The 18,241-nt window shown below is 48.1% G+C and overlaps 2 protein-coding genes across 2 annotated transcripts; one reads left to right on the forward strand and one right to left on the reverse strand.

Moving 5' to 3' along the window:
* Nucleotides 1-164: 164 nt before the first annotated feature.
* TIGD5 (tigger transposable element derived 5) lies at nucleotides 165-2,086 on the forward strand. Its single transcript, XM_077271390.1, has one exon. The coding sequence runs from the start codon at nucleotides 315-317 to the stop codon at nucleotides 1,950-1,952; it is 1,638 nt and encodes a 545-aa protein (XP_077127505.1). The 5' UTR covers nucleotides 165-314; the 3' UTR covers nucleotides 1,953-2,086.
* Nucleotides 2,087-8,944: 6,858 nt separating this feature from the next.
* PYCR3 (pyrroline-5-carboxylate reductase 3) lies at nucleotides 8,945-18,213 on the reverse strand. The gene is made up of 6 exons (XM_077271391.1): nucleotides 18,055-18,213; nucleotides 17,912-17,976; nucleotides 15,491-15,670; nucleotides 15,149-15,361; nucleotides 9,532-9,624; nucleotides 8,945-9,405 (listed from the first exon to the last, which is right to left on the reverse strand). The coding sequence occupies exons 1-6, from the start codon at nucleotides 18,200-18,202 to the stop codon at nucleotides 9,223-9,225; spliced, it is 882 nt and encodes a 293-aa protein (XP_077127506.1). The 5' UTR covers nucleotides 18,203-18,213; the 3' UTR covers nucleotides 8,945-9,222.
* Nucleotides 18,214-18,241: the final 28 nt, after the last annotated feature.

The raw sequence follows: 18,241 nt of genomic DNA on the forward strand, positions 1-18,241 counted from the left end.
TGTACTGTTTTGACAGGTGACAGCTGAAACTCAAGCGCATGCGTAGTATGCCCAGCTGGGTTGTTGACACGACGCGCATGCGTGCGGGGGTTTGTGTCTCTTCCTGACTGGACAGAGTTTGGGCTCTAAGGAGGGGAGGGGTCAGAGAAAAGGAGAGACAGAAGAGAGACAGGGCTCTGTCATCACAGCTGGGGCATCTGTGGCAAGGCAGTGGGCACAGCCTGGCACCCCATCAACATGGCAGTAAACTTACGGCATGGCAGGAGCAGATGGGCTGAGTGACCTTCGTCTCATCTGTGCCTGCAGCTATCACCATGTCGTGCCAGGGACAGCAGATCCTGGGCGATGCGGACAGCACACAGACCCTGGTGAAGATGGCATTTCGTAAGGCGTACTCCATTAAAGACAAGCTGGAGGCCATAGAGAGAGTTAAGAATGGCGAGCGCCAAGCCAGCGTCTCCAGAGATTTCGGGGTGCCAGGGGGAACGCTACGAGGGTGGCTAAAGGACGAACAGAAACTGCGATGGTTTCTGGACCAGCTCGGAGGAGACGTGGGGACACAGCGGAAGAAGATGCGTCTCGCCAACGAAGAAGAGATTGATCGTGCCGTATACTCGTGGTTCCTCACTTTACGACAACAGGGCATTCCTCTGTCTGGGCCAATAATCCAAGCCCAGGCTGAGATGTTTGCAAAGCAAATCTACGGAGAGGACTGCACCTTTAAGGCGAGCCATGGCTGGTTCTGGCGTTGGCAGAAAAGACACGGTATCTCCAGTCAGCGCATCTATGGCGAACCAAAAATGAGGCCGACAGATATTGACCCGGTTCTGGTCTACCAAGAAGAAGAACCTGAGGCACCGGTGAATGATGGTGGCTATGGTGATGAACAGATCTACAACGCCAACATTACTGGATTATATTGGAAGCTCCTTCCAGACCAAACACAAGATGTGGTAACAGACAAGCCGGGGGGCTACCGGAAAGTGAAGGACAGCCTGACCATTCTCTTGGCCGCCAACCTTACAGGCAATCACAAGCTGAGACCATTAGTTGTAGGAAAGCTGCGGGATCCACCAAGTCTCCGAAACCAAAATCATGAGAGATTGCCAGCCACCTACAAGTTCTGTAAAACCGCACGGATGACTCTAGATCTTCTCCGACAATGGTTTTTTGACGAGTTTGTACCCAGAGTAAAGCGTTATTTGAGACGGTGCACTCTCCAACAGAAAGCGGTCCTCCTCATCAACCAGTGTCCTGGAAGCCCTCCCAGTAAGGAGCTTCAGACTCCCGATGGCAGCGTGCGAGTCTTGTTCCTTTCCAAAACCACTAGAAGCAAGGTCCCATCCATGGACCACGGAGTCATCTCGTCCTTCAAACTCCTGTACAAGCGGGAGCTCCTGCGGTTGATGCTGTCTGCTGAGGGTTCTCCTTTAGATTTCCTCAAGTCCTTTCTGCTGAAAGACATGATCGTCCTTTCTGGCCAGGCATGGGGCATGATACAGGCCGGAAGCATTGAGAAGTGTTGGCTCTATGGTCTCAAAGCTGCTTTCGAAAGCAGTGCCCTGGCGGACACAGTTGGCGATGACTATAACAAGATCTTCTCAGACTTGACCAACCTGGTCACTCTGGTTTACAAACATTTAGTCCCAGAGGATGTCGCGGAGTGGGTGCACATTGATGACCCCATCCAGGTCATAGAGGAATCCTTAGAGAGGCGAACCGCTTGTGACAACGAAGATGTCAGTGAAGATGACGAAATAGAGCATGACCTAAACCCATCAATGGCCGAGGCTGTCCAGGGGTTGGAGACTGCGTTACGATGGTTTGAAGCCCAGGAGCCACAAAATGTGGCCCCTATAGCAAAAGCGCATTTGCGTTCATTAATCGTCATGACGCAACGTCTTCAGCAAATTAAATCAGAAACCAAAGGCGCCAACTATGGCAGCTTCTAACTGATGGTATTAGCGGGCATCATAGATTTGGAAATGTATTTGTAGGTAGACTCTAATAGATATATACAATCTATACTCCCCAGTGATATGCATCCTGGTGTCCTAGTGGCTCCTCAGGAAATATTGCACTACGTTTTACCAGGTTGACCTGTTTAGCTGTCATTTGAACATCCGCATTATGGCGTGTTTTGTCGACGCGGATATTTCTGTCATAAAATTTAATGCGGGAAATGTTTTAACTTTTTTTAATATTTTAAAGTCATTATAAAAATTCTGGGAGCCAATTAGATAATTGTTGAGATATTTAATAGCTAGATCCCAGAGATAAAATATCTGAAGTGAGGGGCCATATCTAAAGGCCCCCATACACTGACGCACACATACACATTAGTCCATCTTGCTTGTTCTAGGCTTTCAGCATGGCCTTACATGTCACCCAGGGCCATGAACGTACAATCCTTCTGGGAATATTCTTCAAACAATAGATTTCCGTTTGAAAAAAAAAATGAACCCAGTGGATGAATGTCGGCTAAAGCAATCGTTTGCTTTTAGGTTTCTCCCCAACGAACCATCTTTTTGGTAGAAATTGTTCATTTTCATAAACCTTCATTGGTATGGGGGCCTTAAGGCTATAGGATAACAACATCTTAATGATCAATTTCTATCAAAATGAATGATCGGTTTAGTTGACCCGATCACAGATCGTCGTTGTTTGAAATTAAGTCGGACATATTTGACTTTTACAGACGAATGTCAGACGAAAGATCGTTTGCCTATGAATAATCTGTCATTTGTTCGTCACCAAGTGATTAAAAATGTATGACCAAAGTTGAAATACTGTAACGGGCAATATGGGTTAGAGTCTGTATCTGTATGGTCACGTCAGCCTTACAATTGTCCAGTCAGCCAGAGGGGGACTCTAGGTCTGTGGGATAATATCTTATATATGTGAGATATTATCATGGCCGTTAGGTATCATTGTTAAGTAAAGGTAATATCTCAGATCAGTAAGGTAATATCTCAGTATGTGAGGTAACAGCTCATGTCTGTAAGGTAATATCTCAGATCTTTGAGGTAATATCTCAGTCTGTGCGGTCATATCTCATGTTTGTAAGATAATATCTCATGTCTGTGAGGTAATACATCTGTGAGGTAATATCTCATGTCAGTAAAGTAATATCTCAGATATCTGAGGTAATATCTCATGTCAGTGAGGTAATATGTCATGTCTGTGAGGTAATATCTCATATCTGTGAGGTAATATCTCATGTCAGTCAAGTAATACCTCAGATCTGTGAAGTAATATCTCATGTCAGTCAAGTAATATCTCAGATCTGTGAAGTAGTATCTCAGATCTGTGAGGTAATATCTCAGATCTGTGAAGTAATATCTCAGATCTGTGAGGTAATATCTCAGATCTGTGAAGTAATATCTCAGATCTGAGGTATTATCTCATATCTCTGAGGTAATAGATCTGTGAGGTAATATCTTATGTCAGTAAAGTCGTATTTCAGGTAATATCTCTGATCTGTGAAGTAATATCTCATGTCTGTGAGGTAATACCTAAGTCTGTGAGTTAATATCTCATGTCTGTTAGGTAATATCTCATGTCTGTGAGGAAATATCCCAGATCTTTGAGGTAATATCTCATGTCTGTAAGTAAATAGATCTCTGAGGTAATATCTCATGCCTGTGAGGTAATATCTCAGATCTGTGAGGTAATATCTCAGATCTGTGCTGTAATCTCTCATGTCTGTAAGATAATCTCAGTCTGCGGTAATATCTCAGATCTGTGAGATTATATCTCAGATCTGTGCGGTAATATCTCATGTCTGTAAGATAATCTCAGTCTGCGGTAATATCTCAGATCTGTACGGTAATATCTGTTTGTGAGGTAATATCTCATGTCTGTAAGGTAATATCTCAGATCTTTGAGGTAATATCTCATGTCTCTGAGTTAATATCTTATGTCTCTGAGGTAAAATCTGTCTGTGACGTAATATGTCTGTGAGGCAATATCTCAGATCTGTGAGGTAATATCTCAGATCTGTGAGGTAATATCTCAGATTTCTGAAGTAATATCAGTTTCCTCTGTAATATTTAATTGTAAGATAATATCCCAGGTCTCTGAAGTAATATCTATGGACGGATAATATCCCAGGTCTGTGAGGTAATCTTGGTGTACAGGATAGTCTCTCCTCACGTGGCCGAGATCTCACCATCCTACATTATAGCATTACATGTCCCAAACGGCATAGTCATACAAAATCTTCTAGAGGGTCACAGGTTGTGCCCTACTACAGTATCATCTCCTCACATATACCAAATTGCACCCTCCTTTATTATACACGTCTCTGATGGCAAAGTCATATCATCTCACGTTTCTCAGATTGCCTCCTTCATACAACATTATCTCATGTGTCCCAGATCATCCAATATTTTTTCATTACACGTCCAGATCACGCACTCATACAAGATAATCTCTTCACAAGTCCCAAATCACGCCTTCCTGCAATATCATCTCATACATTCCATATCACACCCTTCTACAATATCTCCTCACACGTCCCATATCGTGCCCTCCTACAATATCTACATACATGTCCCATTTCGAGCCCTCCTACAATATCTACATACACGTCCCATATCGAGCCCTCCTACATTATTATCTCCATACACGTCCCACATTGCTCCATCCTACAGTATCTCTGTACACGTCCCATATTGCGCCCTCCTACAATATCTCCTCACACGTCCCATATCGCGCCCTCCTACAATCTCCATACACGTCCCACATCGCTCCCTCCTACAGTATCTCCACACATGTCCCACATCACGCCCTCCTACAATATCTCCTCACACATCCCATATCGCGCCCTCCTACAATCTCCATACACGTCCCATATCGCACCCTCCTACATATTTCCGCACACGTCCCATATCGCTTCCTCCTACAGTATCTCCGCACGTCCCACATCACGCCCTCCTATGATATCTCCTTACACGTCCCATATCGCACCCTCCCACAATATCTCCGTACATGTCCCATATCGCGCCCTCCTACATATCTCCGTTCACGTCCCATATCGTGCCCTCCTACATCTCCTCACACGTCCTATATCGCGCCCTCCTACAATATCTCCTCACACGTCCCACATCGCGCCTTCCTACATATCTCCTCACACGTCCCATATCGCACCTTCCTACAATATCTCCTCACATCCCATATCGCACCCTCCTACAATATCTCCATACACGTCCCATATCGCGCCCTCCTACCATGTTTCCACACACGTCCCATATCGCGCCCTCCTACAATATCTCCTCACATGTCCCATATCACGCCCTCCTACAATATCTCCTTACACGTCCCATATTGCGCCCTCCTGCAATATCGCCATACACGTCCCATATTGTGCCCTCCTACATATCCTCACACGTCCCATATCGTGCCCTCCTACATCTCCTCACACGTCCCATATCGCGCCCTCCTACAATATCTCCTCACACGTCCCATATCGCGCCCTCCTACAATATCTCCTCACACATCCCATATCACACCCTCCTATATCTCCTCACACGTCCCATATCACGCCCTCCTACAATATCTCCTCACACGTCCCATATCGTGCCCTCCCACATCTCCTCACACGACCCATTTCGCACCCTCCTACAATATCTCCTCACACGTCCCATATCACGCCCTCCTACAATATCTCCTCACACGTCCCATATCGTGCCCTCCCACATCTCCTCACACGACCCATTTCGCACCCTCCTACAATATCTCCTCACACGTCCCATATCACGCCCTCCTACAATATCTCCTCACACGTCCCATATCGTGCCCTCCCACATCTCCTCACACGACCCATTTCGCACCCTCCTACAATATCTCCATACACGACCCATTTCGCACCCTCCTACAATATCTCCATACACGACCCATTTCGCACCCTCCTACAATATCTCCTCACACGTCCCATATCGTGCCCTCCCACATCTCCTCACACGACCCATTTCGCACCCTCCTACAATATCTCCATACACGACCCATTTCGCACCCTCCTACAATATCTCCTCACACGTCCCATATCGTGCCCTCCCACATCTCCTCACACGACCCATTTCGCACCCTCCTACAATATCTCCATACACGACCCATTTCGCACCCTCCTACAATATCTCCATACACGTCCCATATCACGCCCTCCTACAATATCTCCTCACACGTCCCATATCGTGCCCTCCCACATCTCCTCACACGACCCATTTCGCACCCTCCTACAATATCTCCATACACGACCCATTTCGCACCCTCCTACAATATCTCCATACACGACCCACATCGCTTTCTCCTACAGAATCTCCTCACACATCCCATATCGCACCCTCCTACATATCTCCTCACACGTCCCATATCGCACCCTCCTACAATATCTCCTCACACATGCCATATCGCACCCTCCTACATCTCACACGTCCCATATCGCCCCCTCCTACAATATCTCCTCACACATCCCATATCGCACCCTCCTACAATATCTCCTCACACATCCCATATCGCACCTTCCTACATCTCCTCACATGTCCCATATCATGCCCTCCTACAATATCTCCATACATGTCCCATATCGCGCCCTCCTACCATGTCTCCGCACACGTCCCATATTGTGAATTGCTACAAAGTTGTCCTGCTTTTTTTTTGTTGTTTTTTTTTTTAAACCTGTCCCCAAACTGGCACTTTACACATTTGTCAGAAGTGATAGAGTTCTGTAATAAATTATTTTTATCTTCTTGGTAGTTTCTTATGTTATATTCTATCTTAAATGTTATCACTATGTCAAACAGCTCAGGCGACCACCAGACGACCGCCATATATGAAGCTACGCTGCGTAGTGAGGAGACTAACGCTCTGTCCACATGCAGCGGTTTTGCAGCAATTTAATACAAATTAAAAGCTGCTTTTTACAGTACCAGCTGTGAGATTTCAGAGATCTCTCGCATTCTTGATTTTATTTTCCTGACTGAATTGCATCGTATGTGAAATTTGCAGTGTCAATTCTTTCAGAGTTTTTACAGTGTTTTTTCAGCTATAGAAAGCAATAAAAATAAATTAACTTCAAAACTCGCAACAAACATTGTGCTGCATTTTTGTCGCGTTTCTCGTTCTGTTTTTGGTGAATTAAACCAACATTATTAAACATGCATAGTAAGCACATGTATTCTGCACTCAAAAAAAAAAAGTTGGGAAAAAAAATGCCACAAAACAGGCATTGTGAATGCAGCGTTTTTACTGCCAAGAGAACAGGTTTTGGCTGAAATAAAACAAAAACCCCTAGAGAACATAGCCTTAGTGTCCGACCGTGGGAAATAATAGTAAATACTTCTGTCTACAACATGGGCGTGGAGATCAGTGTCTATACTATATACATAGAGGTTATGGCAGACAGGAATCCAGTGGAAAGCTACATCAGATTCCTATAGGGCAGAGAGAACCTCCAGTGTCAGGAAACTGGTTCAATAGCAATTCCCTACAATGTGATGTCAACAAGCTCCAGGTTACTGGCAGTCTATAGTCTCCATACACATCCCATAATGCATAGCGGTGTGGCCGCACTGCATGCCGGGGAGGCAGGTTCTGTTCTGCTCACTGTGAGCACATTATATACATGTGGTACGATGCGGATGGGGCAGACTCCAATGTGGGGATGTACGGGCTTCTGGGGAGCAGCAGAACTCTTGGTGATACAGGGAGCAGCAGGACTTGGGGAGCAGCAGGACTCTGGGTGATGCAGGGAGCAGCAGGACACTGGGAACAGCAGGGCTTGGGGAGCAGGACACTGGGAACAGCAGGATTTGGGGAGCAGCAGGAAATGGGGAACAGCAGGACTTGGGGAGCAGGACACTGGGAACAGCAGGATTTGGGGAGCAGCAGGAAATGGGGAACAGCAGGACTCGGGGCGTCGCAGGGAGCAGCAGGACTCGGGGTGATGCAGGGAGCAGCAGGACACTGGGAACAGCAGGACTTGGGGAACAGCAGGACACTGGGAACAGCAGGATTTGGGGAGCAGCAGGAAACGGGGAACACCAGGACACGGGGAACAGCAGGACTCGGGGCGTCGCAGGGAGCAACAGGAATCGGGGTGATGCAGGGAGCAGCAGGACACTGGGAACAGCAGAACTTGGGGAGCAGCAGGACTCTGGGTGATGCAGGGAGCAGCAGGACACTGGGAACAGCAGGACTTGGGGAGCAGCAGGACACTGGGAACAGCAGGATTTGGGGAGCAGCAGGACACGAGGAGCAGCAAGAAATGGGGAACACCAGGACACGGGGAACAGCAGGACTCAGGGCGTCGCAGGGAGCAGCAGGACTCGGGGTGATGCAGGACTCTGGGAACAGCAGGACTCTGGGTGATGCAGGGAGCAGCAGGACACTGGGAACAGCAGGACTTGGGAAGCAGCAGGAAACGGGGAAAAGCAGGACTCGGGGTGTCACAGGGAGCAGCAGGACTCGGGGTGATACGGGGAACAGCAGGACTTGGCGCAGCAGGACTCGGGGCGTCGCAGGAAGCAGCAGGACTCGGGGCGATGCAGGGAGCAGCAGGACTCGGGGCGATGCAGGGAGCAGAACTCGGGGCGATGCAGGGAGCAGAACTCGGGGCGACAAAGGACTCTGAGCAGCACGACTCGGGGCGATGCAGGGAGCAGCAGGACTCGGGGCGATGCAGGGAGCAGCAGGTCTCGGGGCGCAGTCCTCATACAACACAGATGCAATGGCGCCTCTGCTTTTATTAAATAGGTCAGGACAAGAAGGTCTTGTAGGAACACATCAGAAATTTGTTCATGGCTCCTACAATATCAGCAAAAGCGACAAGAAAATCCTAAGTGTCAGCACCGAGAGGAAACATTCACATCCAGTGTAACAAGGCAGCACCTGTGTGAGAGGGACTGGAAGAAGACTATGGATATTTCTATTCACTGACAGCAAACACATCAAGGACTTTTCTTTCAAAATCCACCAAAATTTCCCAAAATGATCCTGGGGCGATGAAGTGGCAGATGATGCTCATAATAAAGAGGCAACTCCAGCACAGGAGCTGCGTACCAGAAATGTCCTGGAAGACAGAGCACCTTACAGGAGCACTTCAAGGAGACGGTGCACCCTGCCAGGTGGAGAGCCAAACGGTGCATGCCTGGGAACTGGAGCAGCCTGAATTTAGTTCTTTTGGTCCCCGCGCCCGGTATGTGATTGGCATCGCTGCCATTTCTAGTGCTTGTCCAGCTCTCTCGCTCTTTTTGTCGCGGCCTCCACAGCATTCATCACTGCAGCTTTCAGACCCCCCTTCTCCAGTTCGTGGAGCCCGTGTATGGTGGTCCCGCCAGGGGTGCAGACGTCGTAGCGAAGCTTTGCTGGGTGCTCGCCCGTCTCTAGTATCATCTTAGCAGCTCCCTATGATACAAAGAATTGGCATTCAATGCATGAACCAGGAAATTCAGGATGAACAGAGCTATAGCTTACCATAAAAAAACCAACGCCGCAGGTAATGAAGAATGTGGCAAGGATTCATCAACTCACCAGCAGAGTCTGGGCAGCGATGCGGCTCGATATGGCGCTGGGCATTCCCATCTTAACCGCACCTTCCACTAACGCCTCCGCAAAGAGGTAGACCTGCAAGAGATCAGTGCAGTAAAGTCAGTGCGGGAGGGAGGGGGCAATGACGCTAAGGAGAGACGTCAGTGAACTCGAGATTCTTCTTCAGTCCTATTGACCTCAATCTGGAGAAGGGTTCTGTGCAGTGACGGATCACACTTCTCTATTTGATGATGGAGGAGTCTGGGTTTGGTGATTCCAGAACATTCCCCCCTGACTGCATTGTGTCCCTGTACAGATGGTGGAGGATAATGCTATGGTCTCGTTATCAGGGGACGGCCGCGGACCCTCAGCTCCATTGATGGGAAATCTTAATCTTTAGCACCAAACATGGACAATTAAACTGAGCCCGTCATCATAAGTTTTGGCCGATATAAGATACGCCTGTCACCTTTCAGGGCTTACAGTGGGTTTGGAAAGTTTTCTGACCCCTTTAAATTTTCCACCCTTTGTTTCACTGCAGCCATTTGGTAAATTCAAAAAAGTTCATTTTTTTCTCATTAATGTACATTCTGCACCCCATCTTGACTGAAAAAAACAAATGTAGAAATTTTTGCAAATGTAATAAAAAAAATAAAACCTGCAATATCACATGGTCATAAGTCTTCAGCCCCTTTGCTCAGTATTGGGTAGAAGCACCTTTTGAGCTAGTACAGCCATGAGTCTTCTTGGGAATGATGCAACAAGTTTTTTCACCCCTGGACTTGGGGATCCTCAGCCATTCTTCCTTGCAGATCCTCTCCAGTTCCGTCAGGTTGGATGGTGAACGTTGGTGGACGCCATTTTCAGGTCTCTCCAGAGATGCCCAGTTGGGTTTAGGTCAGGGCTCTGGCTGGGCCAGTCAAGAATGGTCACAGAGTTGTTCTGAAGCCACTCCTTTGTTATTTTAGCTGTGTGCTTAGGGTCATTGTCTTGTTAGAAGGTGAACCTTTGGCCAAGTCTGAGGTCCAGAGCACTCGGGAAGAGGTTTTCATCCAGGATATCTCTGTACTTGGCCGCATTCATGCTTCCTTCAATGACAACCAATCGCCCTGTCCCTGCAGCTGAAAAACGCCCCATAGCATGATGCTGCCACCACGTTTCACTGTTGGGATTGTATTGGGCAGGTGATGAGCAGTGCCTGGTTTTCTCCACACATACCACTTAAAATTGTCACCAAAAAGGTCTATCTTCGTCTCATCAGGACAGAGAATCTTATTTCTCATAGTCTGGGAGTCCTTCATGTGTTTTTTTTGCAAACTCTATACGGGCTTTCATATGTTTTGCACTGAGGAGAAGCTTCTGTCGGGCCACTCTGCCATAAAGGCCCGACTGGTGGAGGCTGCGGTGATAGTTGACTTTGTGGAACTTTCTCCCATCTCCCTACTGCATCTCTGGAGCTCAGCGACAGTGATCTTGGGGTTCTTCTTTACCTCTCTCACCAAGGCTCTTCTCCCACGATTAGGCTAGGTTCAGATTGCGTTAGTGCAATCCGTTTAGCGCGAGCGCTAGCGGATTGCGCTAACGCAATGTCTTTTTCGGGGTCGCGTTCAGGGGTCGCGTTAACGTCCCCGCTCTCGCAGATCCCCGATCTGCGAGAGCGGGGAACGGACCTCTGGCGCGCCGCGGACGCTGCAAGCAGCGTCCGAGGCGCGCTACAAAAGACCGGCACATCGCTAGCGCATGCCGAAAATGACACGCGCTAGCAATGCGCTCTAACATTGCCGGCAATGGGAGCGCTAACGGACACGGTGCACGGCGTTAATTTCGCCGTGCAACGCTGTCCGTTAGCGCTATCCCATTAACGCAATGGGAACCTAGCCTTACTCAGTTTGGCTGGACGGCCAGGTCTAGGAAGACTTCTGGTGGTCCCAAACTTCTTCCATTTAAGGATTATGGAGGCCACTGTGCTCTTAGGAACCATGAGTACTGCAGAAATTCTGTTGTAACCTTGGCCAGATCTGTGCCTTGCCACAATTCTGCCTCTGAGCTCCTTGGCCAGTTCCTTTGGCCTCATGATTCTCATTTGGTCTGACATGCACTGTGAGCTGTAAGGTCTTATATAGACAGGTGTGCGCCTTTCCAAATCAAGTCTTATCAGTTTAATTACACACAGCTGGACTCCAATCAAGGAGTAGAACCATCTCAAGGAGGATCACAAGGAAATGGACAGCATGTGACTTAAAAATGAGGGTCTGAGCAAAGGGTCTGAATGCGCAGGAGTATGTCTCTGTCCTGTTGAGGGCAGAGTAAAGTACTGCAGTGCGCAGGTGCCGGAAAGGAGCGCGATGCGGGGAGCCTGTGTGGATAATGCAGGCTCGCGTCATCCACAAGAAGCAAGCAGGAGGACGGCCATCATAAGATGGAAGGCACCGGACCAAGACCAGCGACACCCATTGGACCGGACCGCCCCGCAGGTGAGTATAATAAAACTTGTTTTTCAGTTCTTCCAGGTCGAGTTGGGCGCAGATATACAGTATTATAGAATGCTTTATATAAACCCTGAAAGGTGATGGCCGTATCTTTTATCAGTCAGAACTGCTGACAGGTTCACTTTAAAGCATCAGCAGTTTGGGGAAGACCCTTATCTGTCCCCCAGTGCACAAGCCCCACACAGATATGGAGGGGGGGGGGGGACATGAGCGGCCGCACAGAGCAAGGACAACAAATGCTATGGAAGAAGGGGCAAAACTCATCACAGACGCCTCCAAAATCTTGTATAAAGCGTTCCCAGAAGAGTGGGAGCCATTATATCTGCCTAGGGGCGACTCCATATTAACTCCTTCACGCTGCAGCCCATTTTCTTTTTAGCGTTCGTTTTTCACTCCCCTTCTTCCCAGAGCCATAACTTTTTTAATTTTCCGTCAATATGGCCATGTGAGGGCTTGTTTTTTGCACGACAACTTGTACTTTTGAACGACATCATTGGTTTTACCATATCGTGTACTAAAAAAGGGGAAAAAAAATTCCAAGTGCGGTGAAATTGCAAAAAAGCCCTGCTCTGTGTAGCAGAAATGCTCACTTGCTATGAGCAATCCGGCAGTGACAACCACAGGGGTCTCCTGCAGACCCTGGATTGTCATTCCAAACCATCGGCGACCCGCGGTCATGTGACACGGGCGCCGATGGGTGGGATTAGGGACGCGCTTCTGGCGCAAGCATGTTAACTGCCGATGTCAGAGATTGATGGCGGCACATTTAACATGTTAACAGACGCGGGTGGATCTCGATTCCATCCGCGGCTGTTGGGGGCACATGTCAGCTAATGAAATCAGCTGACATGTGCCGGTAAAGCTGCGGGTCATCACTGGAGCTCGCAAACAGAGGGGAGCCCACCTTAGACTTAACTATTAGAGATGAGCGAATTTAATCAGATCCCTGCTTATTCGGCCAGCTATAGCACTTACCGAATAAGCTGCAGAGGGAACCCGGATACCTGCAGCGCTCTCGCTAATCAGCTCCGCAGCTGCATGTGTCGCGGCTGTGTGACAGCACATGCATGGGGAGCCCAACACACAGGTTCTCCATGCATGTGCTGTAACAGTGAACACAGCCGCGACACATGCAGCTGCAGAGCTGATCAGCCGGAGCGCTCCAGGTATCCGGGTTCAATCTGCAGCTTAATCAGTAAGCGCTATAGCTGGCCGAATAAGCCCTGACCCGATCACATTCGCTCATCTCTAGTAACTATACGTCTAAGGGTGGCAAAGGGTTAATGTCTGTGGATGAGGACAGAGAAGCCCCCGGAGGTGGATGTGGGGGGCACATACTTTCTCCATATTAATGTGTATGGATGTAGAGGTGGACAGAGAAGCCCCCGGAGGTGGATGTGGGGGGCACATACTTTCTCCATATTAATGTCTATGGATGTAGATGAGGACAGAGAAGCCCCCGGAGGTGGATGTGGGGGGCACATACTTTCTCCATATTAATGTATATGGATGTAGATGAGGAGAGAGAAGCCCCCGGAGGTGGATGTGGGGGGCACATACTTTCTCCATATTAATGTGTATGGATGTAGAGGTGGACAGAGAAGCCCCCGGAGGTGGATGTGGGGGGCACATACTTTCTCCATATTAATGTAGATGGATGTAGATGAGGAGAGAGAAGCCCCCGGAGGTGGATGTGGGGGGCACATACTTTCTCCATATTAATGTGTATGGATGTAGAGGTGGACAGAGAAGCCCCCGGAGGTGGATGTGGGGGGCACATACTTTCTCCATATTAATGTATATGGATGCAGATGAGGAGAGAGAAGCCCCCGGAGGTGGATGTGGGGGGCACATACTTTCTCCATATTAATGTCTATGGATGTAGAGGTGGACAGAGAAGCCCCCGGAGGAGGATGTGGGGGCACATACTTTCTCCATATTAATGTCTATGGATGTGGATGAGGACAGAGAAGCGCCCGGAGGAGGATGTGGGGGGCACATACTTTCTCCATATTAATGTCTATGGATGTAGAGGTGGACAGAGAAGCCCCCGGAGGTGGATGTGGGGGGGGTCACATACTTTCTCCATATTAATGTCTATGGATGTAGAGGTGGACAGAGAAGCCCCCGGAGGAGGATGTGGGGGGGGTCACATACTTTCTCCATATTAATGTCTATGGATGTAGATGAGGAGAGAGAAGCTCCCGGAGGTGGATGTGGGGGGCACATACTTTCTCCATATTAATGTCTATGGATGTAGATGAGGAGAGAGAAGCCCCCGGAGGAGGATGTGGGGGGCACATACTTTCTCCATATTAATGTCTATGGATGTAGATGAGGACAGAGAAGCCCCCGGAGGAGGATGTGGGGGGCACATACTTTCTCCATATTAATGTCTATGGATGTGGATGAGGACAGAGAAGCCCCCGGAGGAGGATGTGGGGGTCACATACATTCTCCATATTAATGTCTATGGATGTAGAGGTGGACAGAGAAGCCCCCGGAGGTGGATGTGGGGGGGGTCACATACTTTCTCCATATTAATGTCTATGGATGTAGAGGTGGACAGAGAAGCCCCCGGAGGAGGATGTGGGGGGCACATACTTTCTCCATATTAATGTCTATGGATGTAGAGGTGGACAGAGAAGCCCCCGGAGGTGGATGTGGGGGGCACATACTTTCTCCATATTAATGTCTATGGATGTAGAGGTGGACAGAGAAGCCCCCGGAGGTGGATGTGGGGGGGGGTCACATACTTTCTCCATATTAATGTATATGGATGTAGATGAGGAGAGAGAAGCTCCCGGAGGTGGATGTGGGGGGCACATACTTTCTCCATATTAATGTCTATGGATGTAGAGGTGGACAGAGAAGCCCCCGGAGGTGGATGTGGGGGGGGGGGGGGGTCACATACTTTCTCCATATTAATGTATATGGATGTAGATGAGGACAGAGAAGCCCCCGGAGGAGGATGTGGGGGTCACATACTTTCTCCATATTAATGTATATGGATGTAGATGAGGAGAGAGAAGCCCCCGGAGGTGGATGTGGGGGCACAGACGTTTATGTGTAGTGTATGCAGTCAGTCACCAGTAGGTGGCGCGGTACCGCTGTTGCCCCGTTATACTCACATAGGCCACACCGCTGCCGCTGATCCCGGTGTGGATATCCATGTAGGACTCCGGCACCTCCTCACACATCCCGCACACGGACAGGAGATCCTTCAGCATGTCCGCCTCCTCTTGGCCGGCACAGGATCCCCGGGAGAACACCACGGCCCCCTCCTGGATGACACACGGCAGATTGGGGCACATGCGGAGAATCCGGACCCCATCGGGAACCAGCTGCAGACACAATGATGGGTTGTCGGTCCTGTGCACACAGTGGTGAGCGGCCTCCTCTAACACTCAGGATGCCGCTGCCGCAGGGTCAGAGTCATCCAGCAGCTGGGCCTCCTCGTGCCCTGGACTTACCTTCTCCAGAGTCTGCAGCGACACGCCGGCCGCCATCGACACGATGATGTGATCGGGGGTGACGGCCGAGGAGATCTCCACCAGGACCTGCGGGATGATGTGCGGCTTGGTGGCCAGAAAGATGACCCTCGCCTCGTACAGCACGGTGATGTTGGAGTGGGTTGTGTGACAGCCATGATCCTGCGGAAGAGACGCACCAGGCCGTTATCGCATCAACAGCGCTGCAGACAATCAGTGAGCTAACGATTAGCTGCCTCACCATTGATGTGACATCAGCGCTGCAGACAATCAGTGAGCTAACGATTAGCGGCCTCACCATTGATGTGACATCAGCGCTGCAGGCAATCAGTGAGCTAACGATTAGCTGCCTCACCATTGATGTGACATCAGCGCTGCAGACAATCAGTGAGCTAACGATTAGCGGCCTCACCATTGATGTGACATCAGCGCTGCAGGCAATCAGTGAGCTAACGATTAGCTGCCTCACCATTGATGTGACATCAGCGCTGCAGACAATCAGTGAGCTAAAGATTAGCGGCCTCACCACTGATGTGACATCAGCGCTGCAGGCAATCAGTGAGCTAACGATTAGCTGCCTCACCACTGATGTGACATCAGCGCTGCAGGCAATCAGTGAGCTAACGATTAGCTGCCTCACCATAGATGTGACATCAGCGCTGCAGCCAATCGGTGAACTAACGATTAGCTGAGCACCATTGATGTGATGTCAGCGCTGCAGCCAATCAGTGAGCTAACCATCAGCACTGCAGCCAATCAGTGAGCTAATGATTAGCTGCAGCACCATTGATGTGACGACAGCACTGCAGACAATACCAGAACCGAACAAAAACCTATATAGAAAGAAATGCCAGAATTGACAATTTATATAGACTAAGGAAAACCACTATAAATATTAACCCTTAAAAAATTCCATCAGTCCAGAAATTATTCCACAAAATATATTTTTATTTTAAAATTAAACGCAATCACAGACAAACATCACCAAAATATATGGAAATTTTAATATTAAAAATATATTTAAAAACCATATCCAACATTAATCTTTATTAAGAATATAAAACGTAAAATTAAAAATACCGTATTGATATTATGTAGCTCCTCCAATCGAGTTTTTTTCTAGGGATTAATAGAATATAGATCCCGTATGTGCAGGACACGGCAAATCCAAACTGATCAGTGTAAAATTTAAATAAATATAATGCAGCAAATAATATTTTAATAATATAATATGTGACAAAAATAAATCAAATTAATTTGTGGATAATATGTGTGTATACCCATATATACACACACACCCCCTTTGTGTGCAACAATCAAATGTTCATTTTATCAGGAAGTCCCTGATGAAGCAGTGAGCGAAACGGCGTTGGAGTGGTGTGTGCGGGGCAGTGGCATCCCTAACTGGTCAGTATTGATAAATTTTGGTTATATTAATTTTGGCACATTTGCAGCACTGTGATAGAGTAATATATTGTCATTTGGGTGTTGGATTTCCTTGCTCACTATTTTTGTGGTCATATTGGTCTGTTTTGTATGCAAATGGTTTTCATTGCACTATTGCACTTTATTATAAAATGAACATTTGATTGTTGCACACAAAGGGGGTGTGTGTGTATATATGGGTATACACACATATTATCCACAAATTAATTTGATTTATTTTTGTCACATATTATATTATTAAAATATTATTTGCTGCATTATATTTATTTAAATTTTACACTGATCAGTTTGGATTTGCCGTGTCCTGCACATACGGGATCTATATTCTATTAATCCCTAGAAAAAAACTCGATTGGAGGAGCTACATAATATCAATATTTTTAATTTTACGTTTTATATTCTTAATAAAGATTTATGTTGGATATGGTTTTTAAATGTATTTTTAATATTAACATTTCCATATATTTTGGTGATGTTTGTCTGTGATTGTGTTTAATTTTAAAATAAAAATATATTTTGTGGAATAATTTCTGGTCTGATGGAATTTTTTAAGGGTTAATACCAGAACCGATACCGCGACAGAAAGTAAGGGTATGTGCGCACGCTGTGGATCCGCAGCGGTTTCCATGCATTTACAGTACCATGTAAAGCTATGGGAAATGAAATCCGCAGAGCACATGCTGTGGAAAAAAACGCGCAGAAACGCAGCAGTTTATTTTCCGCAGCATGTCAATTCTTTGTGTGGAATCCGCTGCGGGTTTACACCTGCTCCAATAGAAATCTGCAGGTGAAAACCCGCAGAGGAAACCGCAATAAAAACCGCGATAAATCTGCAGTAAAAACCGCAGCGGTTTTGTAGACCAGAATAGGTGTGCACATGGCCTAAAGGATTTGGGGGAAAAATGCAACCTGCCAGTGCTGGGAAGGGGTTAATGTCCCGGCAGTGCGCATGCTCACCCGGAAGTAGTGCAGGTTGCTGTCGCCCGGGGCGCTCACACTGATGTTCTGCGCTGGAACTTTCCCTAGAAACACAAGGAGTGATGATTATTACTAGACAGGGCGGAGGGAGGCGCGGAGGCCGCAGTCTCGGCTCCGGTTACCGCTGATGACGAGGCCGCCCAGCACGCCCCGCGCCATCCGCCCGGCTCCGATACACCCGACCCTCAGCGCGGAGCCCGGACCCGCCGCCATCCTGAGCGCCGCACAGCAGCACACTGGGGATGGGCGGAGCCTGAGGCAGAAGGACATGGAGGGGGCGGGGCGCTGTGCTTTGCAGGGAAGGGATTG

This window comes from Ranitomeya variabilis, chromosome 6 (assembly GCF_051348905.1).
Source record: "Ranitomeya variabilis isolate aRanVar5 chromosome 6, aRanVar5.hap1, whole genome shotgun sequence".
NCBI classification, from domain to species: Eukaryota; Metazoa; Chordata; class Amphibia; order Anura; family Dendrobatidae; genus Ranitomeya; species Ranitomeya variabilis.

Bases quoted from the DNA above. Each gene is read 5' to 3' on its own strand.
- TIGD5 (XM_077271390.1), top strand. From the start codon at position 315: ATGTCGTGCCAGGGACAGCAGATCCTGGGCGATGCGGACAGCACACAG.
- PYCR3 (XM_077271391.1), bottom strand. From the start codon at position 18,202: ATGTCCTTCTGCCTCAGGCTCCGCCCATCCCCAGTGTGCTGCTGTGCG. The intron at 15,362-15,490 runs GTAAGTCCAGGG...TTGTGTCTGCAG, and splicing joins CGCTGCAGACTCTGGAGAAG to CTGGTTCCCGATGGGGTCCG. The intron at 9,625-15,148 runs GTGAGTATAACG...GATCTCTTGCAG, and splicing joins GCGGCAGCGGTGTGGCCTAT to GTCTACCTCTTTGCGGAGGC.